The sequence below is a fragment of the Phaenicophaeus curvirostris genome, chromosome 17 (assembly GCF_032191515.1).
Source record: "Phaenicophaeus curvirostris isolate KB17595 chromosome 17, BPBGC_Pcur_1.0, whole genome shotgun sequence".
Classification (NCBI taxonomy): Eukaryota; Metazoa; Chordata; class Aves; order Cuculiformes; family Cuculidae; genus Phaenicophaeus; species Phaenicophaeus curvirostris.
In genome coordinates, this window is record NC_091408.1 from 3,824,085 (window position 1) to 3,839,204 (window position 15,120).

Sequence of the window (15,120 nt, forward strand, 5' to 3'; positions counted from 1 at the left end):
CCCAAAGGCAGTTAGGAAATAAAAGCATTACAAGCAGTTTCTTCCAAAAAATAACCTTTATTGTTTTGGTTGTAAATATAAAAAAATGCATTGCACAATTTAACAGACCTACTGAAAAGTGCTACATATCAACAGCACAACAGAAGTTGTGTCATGCAACAGAACAGGAAGCCTAGGCAAAGCAAGAGCGTAACCTGAAGTCCTCATACCTCCAAGCTTTTTTTTTTTTGCCTTTTTTTTAACAAGAATGAACTCCATTCACTTAAATACATTTAAATACAAGGTTAGAAGAAAAAGAGCAATTAATTAATTGTATTCTTAATTAGAAGGCTGGCTCCTAACATTGATATCTTCTGATTCAAAACCTTATTCATGTTGGAAAGGTTCAGACCTAAAAGCAGTTCAGCCAATAGCTAGAAAGTCATTCTATTACACACCCAAGATGCGTTTCCATGCAACTGAATCAAGTTTTACAGACCAATCTACAATTCAGTACTACCAATTCTGTTCTAACACAGAAAATGAGCATAAAATTCAACCAAGAATGAAACAAAAGGAAACTTGAGGCCTTAACTGATATGGGAACAACATCGGTGCCCTATAAAAGAAAAAAAAAAACCAAACCAAATTATCACCTCTGAAATGTAAAATGTATAACCTGGGGAGAAGCAATTGGAAAACTCCTGTTGTCTCACCTAACCAAAACCCCTCCTAAAAGCCATCAACAGTTGTCCACAGTTGATATAAATGAATCCATAAAGCACCTAAACCAGGCATCATCAGCCTTTGATTCTGGGTGATTTTGCACACAACAGGGATGGAAAGGAACGAAAAAAGAAAGAAGAAGGTCAAGATAACAACAACCCATTGTTTTCAGCAGCATCTTCTAACTGGCAACATCAAGGCAAGAATTATCCACTCCAGAAATAAAGAAAGTGAAATAGCTTTCAACTAATTTATACTACAAAAGCAGCATCTTACTGAGTGTTTCTGCAGCGAGCTTCCCTCTTCTGCTCTCGAACTGCTCTTCAGGAGTTTTAAGCTTTAAAAGCAAACAAAACAAGATTTACCTGCCCTTCTCACCTCTACCACACAAACATACACACACTCTCAAGGGAATGTAAAAAGATCTGAAGATACAAAATAGAGGGATGTTGTTTTCCAACACAATTTGACAGCCCTTAAGTCTTTTCAAGCCATCCCAGATTCAGAGATTTCAGCATCTGCATATTTACTGGGTTTCTGTCAGACTTCTGCTGTGACAGCTTGGACGTTTGTGCGTTTCCATCTGTGTGCATAGGAAGGGAGGATGGTGAAGTCAGCAGGAAAGACTCATTTTTTTCCACACACACACCACTTTAAACAACCCTTAGTTTCAAAGGGACACAGTAATGCACCACACAGATAAAATCCTCTTACAACCCAGGGAAGCCCCAGTTTGTCACTTCACAATTTCCCACACAGCGCTGTTCTGGGGGAGGAATGTGTGACCTAAGATAAATCAAATGCTCACAGGATGCCATGATCTAAGGCACAGATGGAAACATTCTAGTAAGTCTCCCATCAAAGAGGTTTCCCAAGGGGTCTAGAAAAGCATGGAAGAACATGCCAATCAGGTCAAATGGTATTAATTACGAATCCTTTGGTTTTGTGCAAAGATCAGCCCATTAAGACGAAGCAGGAACTTGCCTCTGTTCCTACTACTCATTAATTCCTTGAATTCTAGTTTGCTCCTGGACTTTCACCACTTATTACTCCTGCTAACATGAAGCACCATACAAGCCCAATAACCATATCGAATAATGCACAAGTTCTCCAGAACCCGTATTTGGGGTGGAGGCCTTCTACAATGTACTGATCAACAGAATTCAAGGTCAGAAGGAGCCACTAGACAGCCTCCTTCTAACTTTGTGTATATCATAGGCCATACATATTTTACCTAACCACCCCCTTACAGGGTGAAATACGTTGGATTTGACCAAATATGACTTGTATCCACCTATACAGGGATTCTTTAAAAGTTCAGCACCAATTCACTGAAGACAGACATGCACCACCTGTAATTCTGTGTAGAGTATAGGCACTAGGTGTTTTGCTCATTTAAGTATACTTTGGTGACACTGAGGAAACCAGAGTGCTTAAATTAGGAGAGAAAGTGTTACCAAACTTTTGAAAGAAATACAGTGTTTAGACTCCTCAGTGGTTAAGAAAGACAGACTAAGGAGTTAAAACATAAACCAAAGTGGAAAACTATACAAGAATGAATACATACGTGGTCAATCTCTTTTCATACCAATTCTCAGTACTTGTACTGTGCAGGTGTGAGAAATAATAGAGCTTTTTCCTCCTGTGTTTCCAAATGAAGTGAAATCAAAACCTCACAAGGTTGACTGATAAAAGAATTCTGATTTGCAATAACAGTGACAAAAAAAACCACTGAATCACTGCTTCAAAGAGCAGCCACATCATTTCTGGTAACTGTACTACGTGGAAAGTATCTTTTCACTTTTCCTTCCTTCTCTTGTACGCTCTTGCCTAAGTAAGCAATCTGATTTAATTTCTTTCTCTTTACTGTGCTAAGATTTGCAGTCTTTTAATAGTTCCATGAGCTTGTTTCTCTTGTTTCACGTTATTAGAATAAGGACTTTCCCTCCAATTATAACTAGCTGACTGTGCAATATGCATGTTTTTTCCATCCACATCAAGATAAAAACTGCTAGTAGACCAAGTTTTTATCATTTCAGTCACACTACCCCCTCCTATTCCTAGAAGATCCCTCCTTTTCAGCTTCCAATCCATTCAGTGAGATCTGAGATGTTAGGATTTAAGCCTACAAGTTATATGACTTCCCTAAGCTTTGAGGTAAGCTTGCAGTGCGCTTTGCTTGTTAAGATATAACTCTAAAGGCATCGATAGTAGTAATGGTAAAAATCAAGCACAATCATTGCCTGACAAGCAGGTGACCACGCTGCAGGAGAGGATATTACGGAATCTGTTCATCTGAAAAGTACAGCAAAAACACAAGTGGGTCTGTTCTTGGATAATTTGCCTACTAATTTCTTTCTAGAAAACTGGATACATATTTTTAACATGCAAATATGCATGTCGATATCTATGCATCTCAAGGAGATAGCCCAGTAAAGAAATAACTTGAGGGACACCCGAGCTTAACAGGGTTAAATGACTGCACTGGAATCAAGTTCATAATTGATGATAAAAACTACAGGATTTAAAGCACTGATTTTAAAAAGAACTTACGCTTATTCAACACTTTTTATCCAGATGCCTCCCAAAGAATATTGCTTCATTGATTACAACAGTATGTACGAAAGACTTAGATACAGATCCACCCAGAAAATCTCCTCACTTACTGTGACAACCTTTATACATTGGTTCAACAAACTATTCCTTAGCTGAGACTTGGATTGTCGTTGATTTTGTCTCAGGGACACAGGTTTTCATATGTGTCACAAGCTTCAAATGAGGTGTCAGATCTACTGTTAAAAAACAAAACAAGAACAAAAAAAAAAACCCCAAGACAAACCAAAAGTATCTCCTCCTTCGTCTGGAGAGCTATGGAAAAGCATGATTTTGCCTTCCCCTTTGGCCCTTCCCCGCCCCGCAGTCCCCCAGCTCACAGTACCTTTGCTCAAGGAGGGGGCCCTAGGATTAACCTTTCACTCTTTCTTCTTGCTACAGTCCTTCACACACATAAGCGAACTCTGCAATGAAAGTCAATAGCTGCAAAACCTTAGGACAGAGAAGAAAGAAATATTCCGTGTGCTTAGTCCTACTCCCCAGGCCTATTATTTCTTCATAAACTTTGGCCCCCAAACGGGAGAGCCCACCGACCCCATTCCACATATGCAGGAAAAGTGTTTTAGCTGCTTCTCATTTTAGCACTGCGACAGCCTGCTAATCACCTCCAGGCAGCCTGCTTCTGAAACTGGAAGAAAACTACTCAGAGGAGGTAGAAGAGAAACATTACCCGCAGATTGCATAGCTCTTAGGAATCAGAATTCAGAAGTGAGTGGAATTACAAGGGTCATAGGATCACTCCGGACTAGCAATCAGCCAGAAGGAATATCCCAGTGCTGCCTCAGGATGGACAATCACTGCTGTAACAAGACTGAGGTTACCTGCAGCAGAGCACAGACTGGCTGAGACTGTCACACAAAAGGTTTATGCAGTCTTTTGGGCTTTGTATGTTTTGTAATTCGTGTTGAACATAACCTTCCCATAGAGGCCGAATTAGCAAAGTCCTTCAGGTTTCTCAGATAGAAGGCAAAAGGAATAAGCAAAAAAGATGAAGAAGCAAAGAACTGACTATAAGTCCATGTGGTTTGATATAGTTTCTGAGTTAACAAAAAAGCCAATTTCTTAACATTACAAACTCAATTCTTGTCTCTGAAGTGCTACTACTGTTATCCATGGATGTGTTTTATATGCACACATTTTATAAGGAAGGCAGCTGAACTCTGCAGTGTGTAAGAAAACACTTCATACACTAAATAGGTTTGAAATCCATGTATCTATCCTAATTGCAGAACCTATGCAATCTAAAACAGTTTTCTTGCACTTACTGCTCAGCCTGCTACTCCCTTGCAATGGCTGTATCAGGAAAAAAAATAAAAAAGTTACTTTATTTGCTAGAAAATAAAGCATGTCTTGAAACTGATCATATGCAATGATATGCTCATCAAAATAAAAATACATAAAACACAGCCTGAGATTTTAATTCGAGTGTTTTTGCCATGAGTTGATAGATTTTCTTCTCCTTTGGTTTTCAGTATGATCCTGTTTAACAATTTTCACTGTTCAAGTAAAACAAATAGGACTGAATACCAGAAAACAAAATAAAAAGTACATTTTGTTTCATGAAAACAAAAGTATATTTCCCCTTTAAGAGAATATTGCTTGGTGTACAAGATTTACACTTCAGAGAACTTAGTACTTGAAGCTGTTTCATAGAAATACGTTTGTTGCATATAGATGCATGCTGCATTGATGGAGATATATTGCTGCCTGCAGGACTCAGACCTGCTAGATTTACCTGAGCTTGGTGTTTTCTCACTTAATGGAGCACAGCACAGCACTGAAGAGGAATAAAAACGTTATGACAACGTTACATCATACTTCCACGTATTCTGAAGGCAGAGCCAGGTGCCCCGAACAACGTCTCGGGTGATGGAGAGAATTCTTTCTAAAGTGCACCAACTGAAAGGAGACTCGCCAGGCTGCTGGGCTGGCAGGTTCTCCATCCCTTGTGTAAGCAACTCATTGTCTTTGGTTTTTACGTTTCGCCAGCTGTTTTGTTCATCTTGCTAACTGCCTCCGTGGCTTGTTCTGGCAGACACGATGGATCTGACAGAATTGAGGTGGTTGTACTTAGATGCCGGAGGGTGTTCAGCACCACTATAAAAGAAAGTCAGAAAAGAATCAAGAAAAGCCATTAGTCTGACTGCAAACAGACCCACGCAGGATAGTATCTGGGTGCTGCAAGGCTGTTACACTTGACAGAACTATGGAAATACTTCTGCAAAACACACACACATCCACACAGAGTGAAAACAATGAACAAAAGATTTGCAGGAAATGGCCCAAGGAACAAGGAATGGAGACCCAGGACTTTAATAAAAACACTTATTTCTTCTACAAAAGAGAGTACCTCTTGGCAATTACAACTGTAAATGTAAATATTTGCTGTGTTGCAAGAAGGAAAGGATCAAGCAAACATGCCCAAACAGAAGGTCATTTTAAAGCTGAATACAAATCTCAGAAGACTTCCTCCATAACTAGATAAATCACACTGCCAAATGTACTCCCATCTAGGGTGGAGCATTTGAAATTTAAATGCAGCTTGAGATTGTTTCAATTCCGGTATCTATATTCAGCAGTTCAGGTATTTTTTCTGTTCAGCATTAAGCACATGACCAAGCATCTTCACAGTCAAAAGACGTTCTTATTTTTCCACTGATATAATAAAAAGGAACTGGAAATCACATTCAGCATCACATGCTTTCTTTGTCATCCCCTGACTTTCAAGAAATGGTATAATGTATGATCTCACTCCCTATAACCTGGAATAACTGCCAGATAGAACTTCACTTACTTGGCCTCAGAACAGGAAGAGAACAGTGCTGATCGAACCAGGCCATTGCGGTTTGATTCAGATCCTTAAAGCTTGCTGTGGAAACCATCCCATTGAAGGACTCAAACAACGGCTTAATAATAATGCTGAACTGCAAAGCATCAAATGTTAAGGGAGACAACAAAAAAGGAGTTCAAAATATTTTATGGGAAAGGCTACAGTCTGCAAAGAAAACAACGGACTTCTCAACGGACCTCGACTACCAGAGGGACTGCAATATTTCAAAAAATAGTTTTTGAAACATTAACACTAAAACAAAGGATAAAAATGGAATCTCAGCTCCTAGTGACACTCAGTACTTTTTGCAAAGTTCCTCTACAATTCACCCAACCTCCTACAAACCAACTGTACACTCTGACACTTCCAAGTGCATGAGTATCTGAAACTTCTACATATGTGCAGTTCATTTAATTTCTTCATTGCCATCTTTTTCATATAACACAGTTGCTTCCACTGCAAACGGATACAGAACCTTTAGTGTAGCCACATCACTTACCATGGCGCAACACAGACACAAGGTGGGGTACCTGGATAAGTCCTGCCTCGCAACAGTGAGTCCAGCACAAGCTAACAGCGCAAGGATTCAACCAATTTCTCAGTAGATTTCTCAGCAAACACTCAAGTTCTCTGCCACTGCAGCTAAACTAAGACCTCAAAGTACATAAGCATATTCTAAGAGATGATCAACGGTGTGGGCAAGGATTCCCACACCAAGCACCAGATTTGCTGATATGCATCTACGTGGACCAGAACAGCGGCAAGCAGAGGACTGTCAGGCTTTTCCTTTGGCTTTCTACCATGACAGCTTGGAAGGATGGGCCTGGAGTCGGCAATAACCCTGGCAAAAAAGGGGTAGACAGGATTCTTAGCCTGTAGTATGTTAAAATGTACAGAGCACCACTACAAGCCTCAGCTCCCAGGCTTTAAGATGAGCCTTCCTGGAACGGTCATCACATCTGAACTCAAACCAGCTGGCTAGAATATTGCCATGATAATTCACTAAGTAGATTCCACCTTACAGGTACATTTATTTCAGAAGCTGGTTGGATGATAAAACTCACCAGAAGGCTCAGGATCGGTGGTTTTACCATGTTACTTCAGATGGGACTTTCTGACTACAGTCAGCAGCAAGTGAGAATGTGGCCCAAACCACCCTCAGCATCGTCATGAACCCCCTGTGGTTTCTCACTGCGGCAAGACAGGGCTGACAATTGGCTGGAATACTTGAAGGGGTTCGCATGCCCGTAAAACTTTTACAGGGTATTATTCTATAAATAGAGTAACATTCAAGAGTATTCTATTCTTGGGTTATCTCTAATAGCCCAAGACCACATTACTCATTTCCCTCCCATATTAACAGAAACTATGGTATTTTCATATTTGTAATGAAACTACCCTTCTCTCCTACAGTCATTTCATGAAAAGGAGATTTTTTATTATTATTATTAGCACTCACCCCTGGACACTGCCAGCTTTTACTGCAAGGCATTCTGAAATATGTCAGCACATGTTAAGAATTTAATCCAGCTGTTAAAACAATACTTACATCCTGACTTGTAAGGAGAAGTCTGGGAACATTACTTTGCCTATCAAACTTCTCTTTCACCAAATATAAAAGCCTTTGCCTTTTCCAAAGCCGTACACACCCCAGCTACTCAAAATTACATTCTGATCCTTGATAACCTCTGCCACTTTCTAGAAGTCTCTCACTTCCAAATTCTGGAGATATTTAACAACTTGGAGCAGCAAAAAATAAACGCATTACCTGATCAGTAAACATATCTGGGGTTGTCTTTAAAAAAAAAGATTTTCATTGTTATACTGAAGACCTATATTTTTGTAGTCCACTTGGAACTATTTCAATCACAATTTGTCTTTCTACCTCCTGCATATTTGTTTGCTTGTAACAATAGCTGGCAGCAAAGTGGAGCAGAGTTGATTCACTGTTTAACAAAAAACAAACAGAAAAGCTCAATAAAGAAAAATAAAGAGGAAAGGAAAAAGAAAAAAAAGAAGAGAAACACGCAGGTTTTTAAAACTGCCATTGCAACAGTTTCAGTAACAATTTGTAATGTTTTTTTTCCCTGAAATCTCTTATTACCTGCTCAGCTTTTCCAAAAGACCATAAGAGCTGCACTTACAGAAGCAGTCCATTAAACACTCCTTGTAATGTAAGAGCCCACCAAGAAAACCTTGCCTTTTACTTCCAAGTTACCTTCTGTATCATAAGGTGAAGATTTCTGCCTCACAACAGGACTCATATCCACATATAGACGTGAATTAAAACTGAGGACACGCATTATTTAAATACCTTGGCTTAATGTCACAGCATCAGAACCCAGAGTTCTTGGCTCTTAATATATTTGCACCAAACCTCAAGCTCAACAGGTTAATATAAAAGGATACGATCCAAAATTTCCAGTTCTGCAAGGTCCTGCTTCTCACATACTCAGCAAACATCTTCCTCATGTGGTCACATCTTTGCCGTGTTACAGGAACCCCAGTTGCAGGGAGCTGCTGTTGACAAGAACTGAAAATAAGATGTTTTGAGGCCAGAATCCCCACCAGAAAGGACACAGTTCTCTTCTAGACTTAATTACAGCAAAAGAAGACGCCTGACTCGATATGCTTGACTTAGGTGGCTTCCCGGTGCACGACCCACCCCAGAATTTAACTGTTAAAGCCAGGAATACATATTGTTTGCCAATCATTTTTGGCTATATTCACACACCAAAGTGATTTCCCAAGCTGCTACACAGTTCTTATTGCAAGCAACAAAACTGAAAACAAAGTGTAACAGAGAACAAAGTAGTTTTGGCAACCAATTAGAAAAAATTACATGAGGAGTCAAGGAAAAAAATTAGAGTTACTCCTGAGCAATGTTACAGAGGAAAATGTTACAAAGATTCTTAAGAAACAGATCAATTTAAAATAAAACCAAACAGACATCATCTTATTTTTAAAAGAAAAGATTTGTTGTTAAGTCTAACATAATGCCTAAGCCTAACACCGTGGATGGAAGAAAAACCACTGGGGTTCTCCACATGGGTTGCAATAGTACATAACTATTGTAAACCCACAGAGGAAACAAAGGCACCAGGCAGGTGAAGTGACTTATCAGAGTTATGCTAGGCCAGTGGCAAGTTCCTTGATTCCAAGTCCTGCATCTTACATACTCAACCATACTTTCCTATTCAAATTGACTGCATTTGGAAAGAAAACTGCAGCAAAGCCATCATGAAGAGTGTTTCACCACCCAGTGAGCCTAGCTTTAAAGAACCATCATCACTGGCTGCTTCTCAGAATTATTCTAACTGACCGGACGCATCTTTTCTGATGCTGCCACTGCTGTGCATTCATGCTCAGAGCTTGCTGAAAATCCACATGGTTTGCTACCAATGCCCATCCCACAGCAGGCCTACTTTTTGTTTGGAAGTTGGTAGCAACTCTACCTCTGTTCAATACCCATGTGTTGTTTGGCACGACACCTGAGGCAAACATCCCCTGTTGTTAGCCAAAGCAACGTTAAAGCTGCTCTGCTTCAGTATAGAAATCTCCCCAAATCTCACATGATGGCAGCGTTTAGCTCCTCGATTTCTTCCCGAAGGCGCCTGGTTTCCTCTTGCATCTGTGTTCTTTCCTGCTGTAGTTTAGCGATATATTCTACTGTTTTCTGGAGCGTGATTACATGGCTGATCTAGACCAAACACAAACATAAAGCTCACTTGCTGGAACAGATGAATAGTTTGCCCCTAACCTGCTGCAACAGCTAGAAAAACACTTCAGCACCTTCTCTAAAGTTTCCTCCACACGTGCAAAAATGCATAGCTAGGCAGATCAAAATGCTTAGGTAATACTAGACTTCATTTCTCCAACTCCTGTCTGCACACTGTACAGAGAAATGTGGTTGCAGTGGTTTCTTTCTTCCACAAATTACATTTTTGCTACTTGGTTGAAAAAAGTATTTTAATAATTAGAATGTTTTATTTCATTACCTATCCTCTTAAAAACATTTACAATTCTTATTTAAGTACTAAAGGTTGTGCTGCGTCTGCTGAAAGATTTATAGTGCAGATTAATAGCGCTATTAGAAGCATTGTTTGAAGTTGACAATATAGATTATTTAGTTTGAGAAACCTGAAGTTATTAAACAGAAGGTTAACACAGTTTAGCCATCACCAAAGGGGACAGAGAATGTCACAGATAGTCTTCAGTTTTGAGGAATGAATGAAATATCTGTACTTTAGAAATAAAATAATCAGACATTTTACTAAAGCTGACTTTTCAAAACTGGTTACCTTCCAAACAGGAACGAGATTTTGGCAATTTATGGCCTAAATGTATAAAATCATCAAAATTATGTGAACAAACCAACATGCTACACACTCAGCTTTCATCTTTCCCACGTTTCAAAAGGTACAGGTAGTTAAAGAACATCCGAATTTTGTTGCTCAGGCAAGTGTGTTTCGATTGTTCTGAATTCAGTTTAGTTAACTAAGTCAACTAGTGTAATTCCGACAAAGACATTGACAAAGAGAAGTCAGCTGGGGATTTTTCTCTGTAAATCTATGCACAACGGACAGGTGACAGGGGAAGAAAAAAAGCCCTGAGAATATTTGCAAGGCTGTGGACACAGGGCCAAATTCTTAAAGGCAGCTGCCCATCACGGGGTGGGGGAGGCTGGAACTAGATGATCTTTAAGGTCCCCTCCAACCCAAATTATTCTATGATCCTATGATTCTATGAATACCAGATATAAAGAGACCTAGAGGGATTTTCAACATCATCTGAACTGGCCAGGCTCCTAACTCCTCCTGGCAGGGAGAGATCTCACTAGTGTAGGAAGTTTTTGGGATTTCACTGGACATTTTTTTTCTTCCTTTGGCTCACTGACATGTTTCAACAGTATCTGCAGGTGCACAGGTTTGCTTTGCCGTGCTGTCAGCTGACTGAACACAGCACAGCTGTGGTTAGCATGGCATGAAGCTTAAGTGAACAAGCTGTGCTCAAAGGTGGGTACAAAACTTCAGGCCAAATGTCAAGATACATTAAGCCAGACCCAACTTCACACCAACAGCATCTACCTGGCTTCTGGGGACTCCCAATTCAATCAGAATAAGCTTACAATACTGGCTGGACCATAGCTTTAAGTCCAGCTATAGGGAACAGAAACCATCTAGAACGGGTATAAAAAGCCCACATGTCAGTTTTTCCTCCTTTCCCTGTTATCTTTAAAGCTGCAGCACCTCATCAGACAAGAATCATTCAACATTTGAAGCTGCGTCAAAAGAACATCTAAAAGATGAAGCACTTTCACATGCTCCTTTGACTTTAAGCCATGAATCTACCATCGTTCCCCTTCTAAGTCCATCAGTTCAAGCATCCTCACTGACTGACCGGCATTCGCAGTCAACAGTGAAGAGATTAAATTTACTAACAAGTGCTTTTAGAATGGCTCTTTATTATATTCCATATTAAACTGTTAGCGTCACCGAGTTACTTACCGACTTGGAGTTGGCTGGAACCAAGCTGTTCAGAGTACTGAAACCAATCTTGATATTAAACCTTCGTTTTTGTTCTGATATATGCCTCATTTGTCGATTCTGCATAAACAAAATTAGCTCAGTCTATGCTGTTCTCCTTTAGCGTTTTATTGCTGTGACTATTTCAGCTATACAAAATCACTGTGTCATTTTTGTTGAACTGTGGCATTCATAGTCTTCTCAGTCAAAGGCAAGGGACTATAAATTTGCAAGCAATGATTTAGGTAATCAAAAAGAAGCACTTGGTGTATTAAATTAAATTCCAAACCTTGCAGGTTTTCTTTCTTAAGTAAAAATTCCTATCTAAGATTGTCAGGTAATTTCCTTTTTCTGAAATTAAATTCCAATTTTTGATGCATAAAATTGGTTAGACTCTTGCTGAAGCCTCCAAGTTTGAAACAGTCTATATCACTTATTTGTAATACATACATAATTCCTACCGATGTAAACTAAACAGGCAGTAACAAAGATAAAGAAAACAGAATCCACAGCTCTGGCCTACCCTGAGGACAAAGGCTTTGCAGGAATTAGCATTTTCATTCATAGCGTTAAAAACTTAGAAGCTGTTTCCACCAAAATTCTTGGAAGAAAGTAAGGAGTTTGCACTTTGTGAATGCATTCTCAGCAGAGCTAGTTTCTCCAGCCGCAGCTCACCATCACCCCATTTGGTAAGGGAGGAAAACAATGTAATAAAGCAGTGAAGTGGCTGCCCAAAACCACAGAAAATGCAGGTTCAAGAGCAGAACTGAGATTTCCAGCGCCCCCTATGCTTTGTCAAACTGAATAAACTGCTACACCACAATTTAATCTAACTAGCAATGCGGAGGAGAAAAAGAATATACATCTAGGGCGCGGCAAACATCACTGCTTCTCTCTCGTCTTACAAGATTTACTGACACTACACACCCAAAACGATTCCCGTCAAAGCAGGAGAGTTTTAATGGCTATAAAGCCCATCTCGTTGCAGCTTCCTTGCTTTCAAGAACACTCCTCCACCTAGTGGCCACTTCCCCACCACCGGCCAGTCCTAATAATTCGTGAATAATTTGTTAACTTGCTCTCCAGCAGCAAGAACAGGCAGCTACTACTGATTGTGAGCAGTTATGCCATGCAAATAACTGTAAAAACTTTTATGAGTAACTTGCAGTATGCTCAGCAAGAGTCAGTTCTGATGCTCTTCTGCAACACAACTAGAATCGCGTGCAATCACAGGCTGCAAGCGTTTAAACTTACCTTTCTGCCCTGGAAGCAATCAAGTACTAACTCATAGGGTATATAAAGACACAGAAGCCAAAATAGGGGTTGGCACTTGCAAAATGGTGAGTAACACTCCCTTTCATGACAGAATGAATGAGAGGGTGCCAGCCAATTATCCTGCATTGGTTGCTTTTTGTGGTAAGTTTTTCATGCCATCACAGAAAGTGTTCTGACAAGGTCCCCTTGTGTATGAAGTACAGTCAGATTTCAGATGCTACCTCTAGACCGCCGAGTTCTTACCCCAATAATTCTTGAAGTGTTTTACAGATGTAACTTGTAGAGTCTGCGGAGCTGCTTCTCTGTGGAGCAGCATTGCATCACTGGACACATGTAAGTAATTCAGCAGGTCAAGAACTCCCCCTCCAGCGATGGCCAGAGCCCTGTGGACCTGAAGAGCCCCAACAGAACAATGGCAAAAAGCCACGGTTTAGAAAAACTAAGCCTAAAACCTTTGACCAAATAAACTGAGACCTGTCATAACACTCCTGTGAGCCGCAGCAGGAACTGCTGTCATGACCATAAGGACCTGCAGAGGTGTGTTTAAGCCTGGCCCTTCTGGTGACGCATCCCTCAAGACCAGAGCAGATTATTAAAATCTGACATCTTAAACTGAAGAGAGCAGCACAGATGCAGCGCAACTGACGTCTAAGCCACAAACAGCCCACTCACTGTTCCTGAAGCACAACTTAATCTCTAGTCCATGCTCGGACATCAGGGCAGAAAAGTAGCTACAAGGCAAAGAAGAAAAGCACTTTAAAGGAAAGGACACACACCTTAATTGCAGCCATATTAAGATCAGTGGCAGGTTTTCCTGAGCAGCTGTTCTGGGGAGACTGCGGACTGGGGCTCTGCTCAGAGGTGCAGGGGGAAGCTTGGCCTGAATTCTGACAGTCTCTGCCTTCATAAAGGGAGAAAGAAAAGTCACATTAACAAACAACTTTCTGTAGCAAATGCAACTGCTGAGAAGTTTCTATTCAGAATTCAACTGAACTGCAGTAAGCAATCAAGTCATACGCATTGATGAAGCAACCACATGCTAGAAAATATCAAGAAGGCTGGGAAAGCTTAGTACATCAAGGCACACAGCTACCACATTCCAAACAGAGATAGGTAATACGCCTTTCACACACACGCACATTTCATCAGAGGCATGTCGAACACGTAGGCTGCAATTCCATCATCCTGCTGGATTCCCCTGTTGGAGGTTCTAATGGCCTGGGACATAAAGGTAACACTCACAAGCCATCTACCAGCAAAACCAGCCCATGCCTGTAAACCAGCCCAGATATCGCTCTACCAACACGCATGCAAAAGCAGCCTTCACACTTACCTACTGGTAACAAAGACTCTGTCTGAGATCCTCCAATCAAAATTATACTTATGATACTGAACAACAAACCTATTCAACACTTCCTACACAGATGCCTTCCAAAAGAATTTAATTTCTCGGTGACTATGACAGTACATCCTTTTAGAAAGGAGCCACTGACAAGAAGCACAAAAATCACAGTTGTGGGAATGCTGCACTGTAGTTTATGACAAAAATTGCAAACAACTGGATGCAACCAAAGCTTCAGGGTACAAGGGCCTAAAAGCTTTTCCTTCAAAAATTATCCAAGGATCCTGAAGGCCCATTTATACCCTGCCTAACCAATGGAAACACACTTAAACTTGTACGGGAGAAAGAATGATTGCAACTTTCTAACTTACTAGGTGTAGGTGAGGGAACTTGTGAACAGCTACTGTGGGAAGGGATTTGCTCTCCTTTCACCAACACATCCTGGACTACACTAGGAGAGAAGAGATGTGAGACTGTGGACTGGGTTTGTTGACTACTTGGTGCTCGCTGTGCTGGACCAACCAGAATGTTACTATGGAACTCCGTCACCCCGGGAGCCTGGGAACAGCATAGAAATAGCACAGAGGAAAACAGAGACATAAAGAGAGAGTTGGGGAGGAGGTGGGATGCAGAGGGAGAGAAGGGATGAGAGAAAAGAGAAAGGGGGAGAGAGAAGAAAGAGAGAGAGAGATTTGTTACCTTGCCTTTCACTAGAAGTAGCAAATCAATACATTATTAACAATCTGATGACATGAAACAAGGGCTAACATATAAGGAACTGGCAGGCACCGAAGTCAGACTTCTGGCAGGAGACCAGTATCCTTTCATAA

General features: G+C 40.5%; 1 protein-coding gene across 5 annotated transcripts in view; it reads right to left on the reverse strand.

Annotated features, from left to right (window-relative positions):
• Positions 1-37: 37 nt before the first annotated feature.
• Positions 38-15,120, reverse strand: part of MLXIP (MLX interacting protein) — a 47,584-nt gene continuing 32,501 nt past the window's right edge. Inside the window, exons 11-17 of one of the 5 annotated variants that reach the window (XM_069871217.1) lie at positions 14,662-14,848; positions 13,725-13,849; positions 11,656-11,754; positions 9,721-9,848; positions 8,558-8,681; positions 6,113-6,242; positions 38-5,415 (exon numbers count right to left, since the gene is read on the reverse strand). In XM_069871217.1, coding sequence (XP_069727318.1) covers positions 5,294-5,415; positions 6,113-6,242; positions 8,558-8,681; positions 9,721-9,848; positions 11,656-11,754; positions 13,725-13,849; positions 14,662-14,848 — 915 coding nt within the window. In that variant the 3' untranslated portion in view covers positions 38-5,293. Of the gene's footprint in view, positions 5,416-6,112; positions 6,243-8,557; positions 8,682-9,720; positions 9,849-11,655; positions 11,755-13,191; positions 13,340-13,724; positions 13,850-14,661; positions 14,849-15,120 lie in introns of those variants that run through there. The other 4 variants (XM_069871218.1, XR_011338671.1, XR_011338670.1 and 1 more) reach the window with 4 other exon arrangements.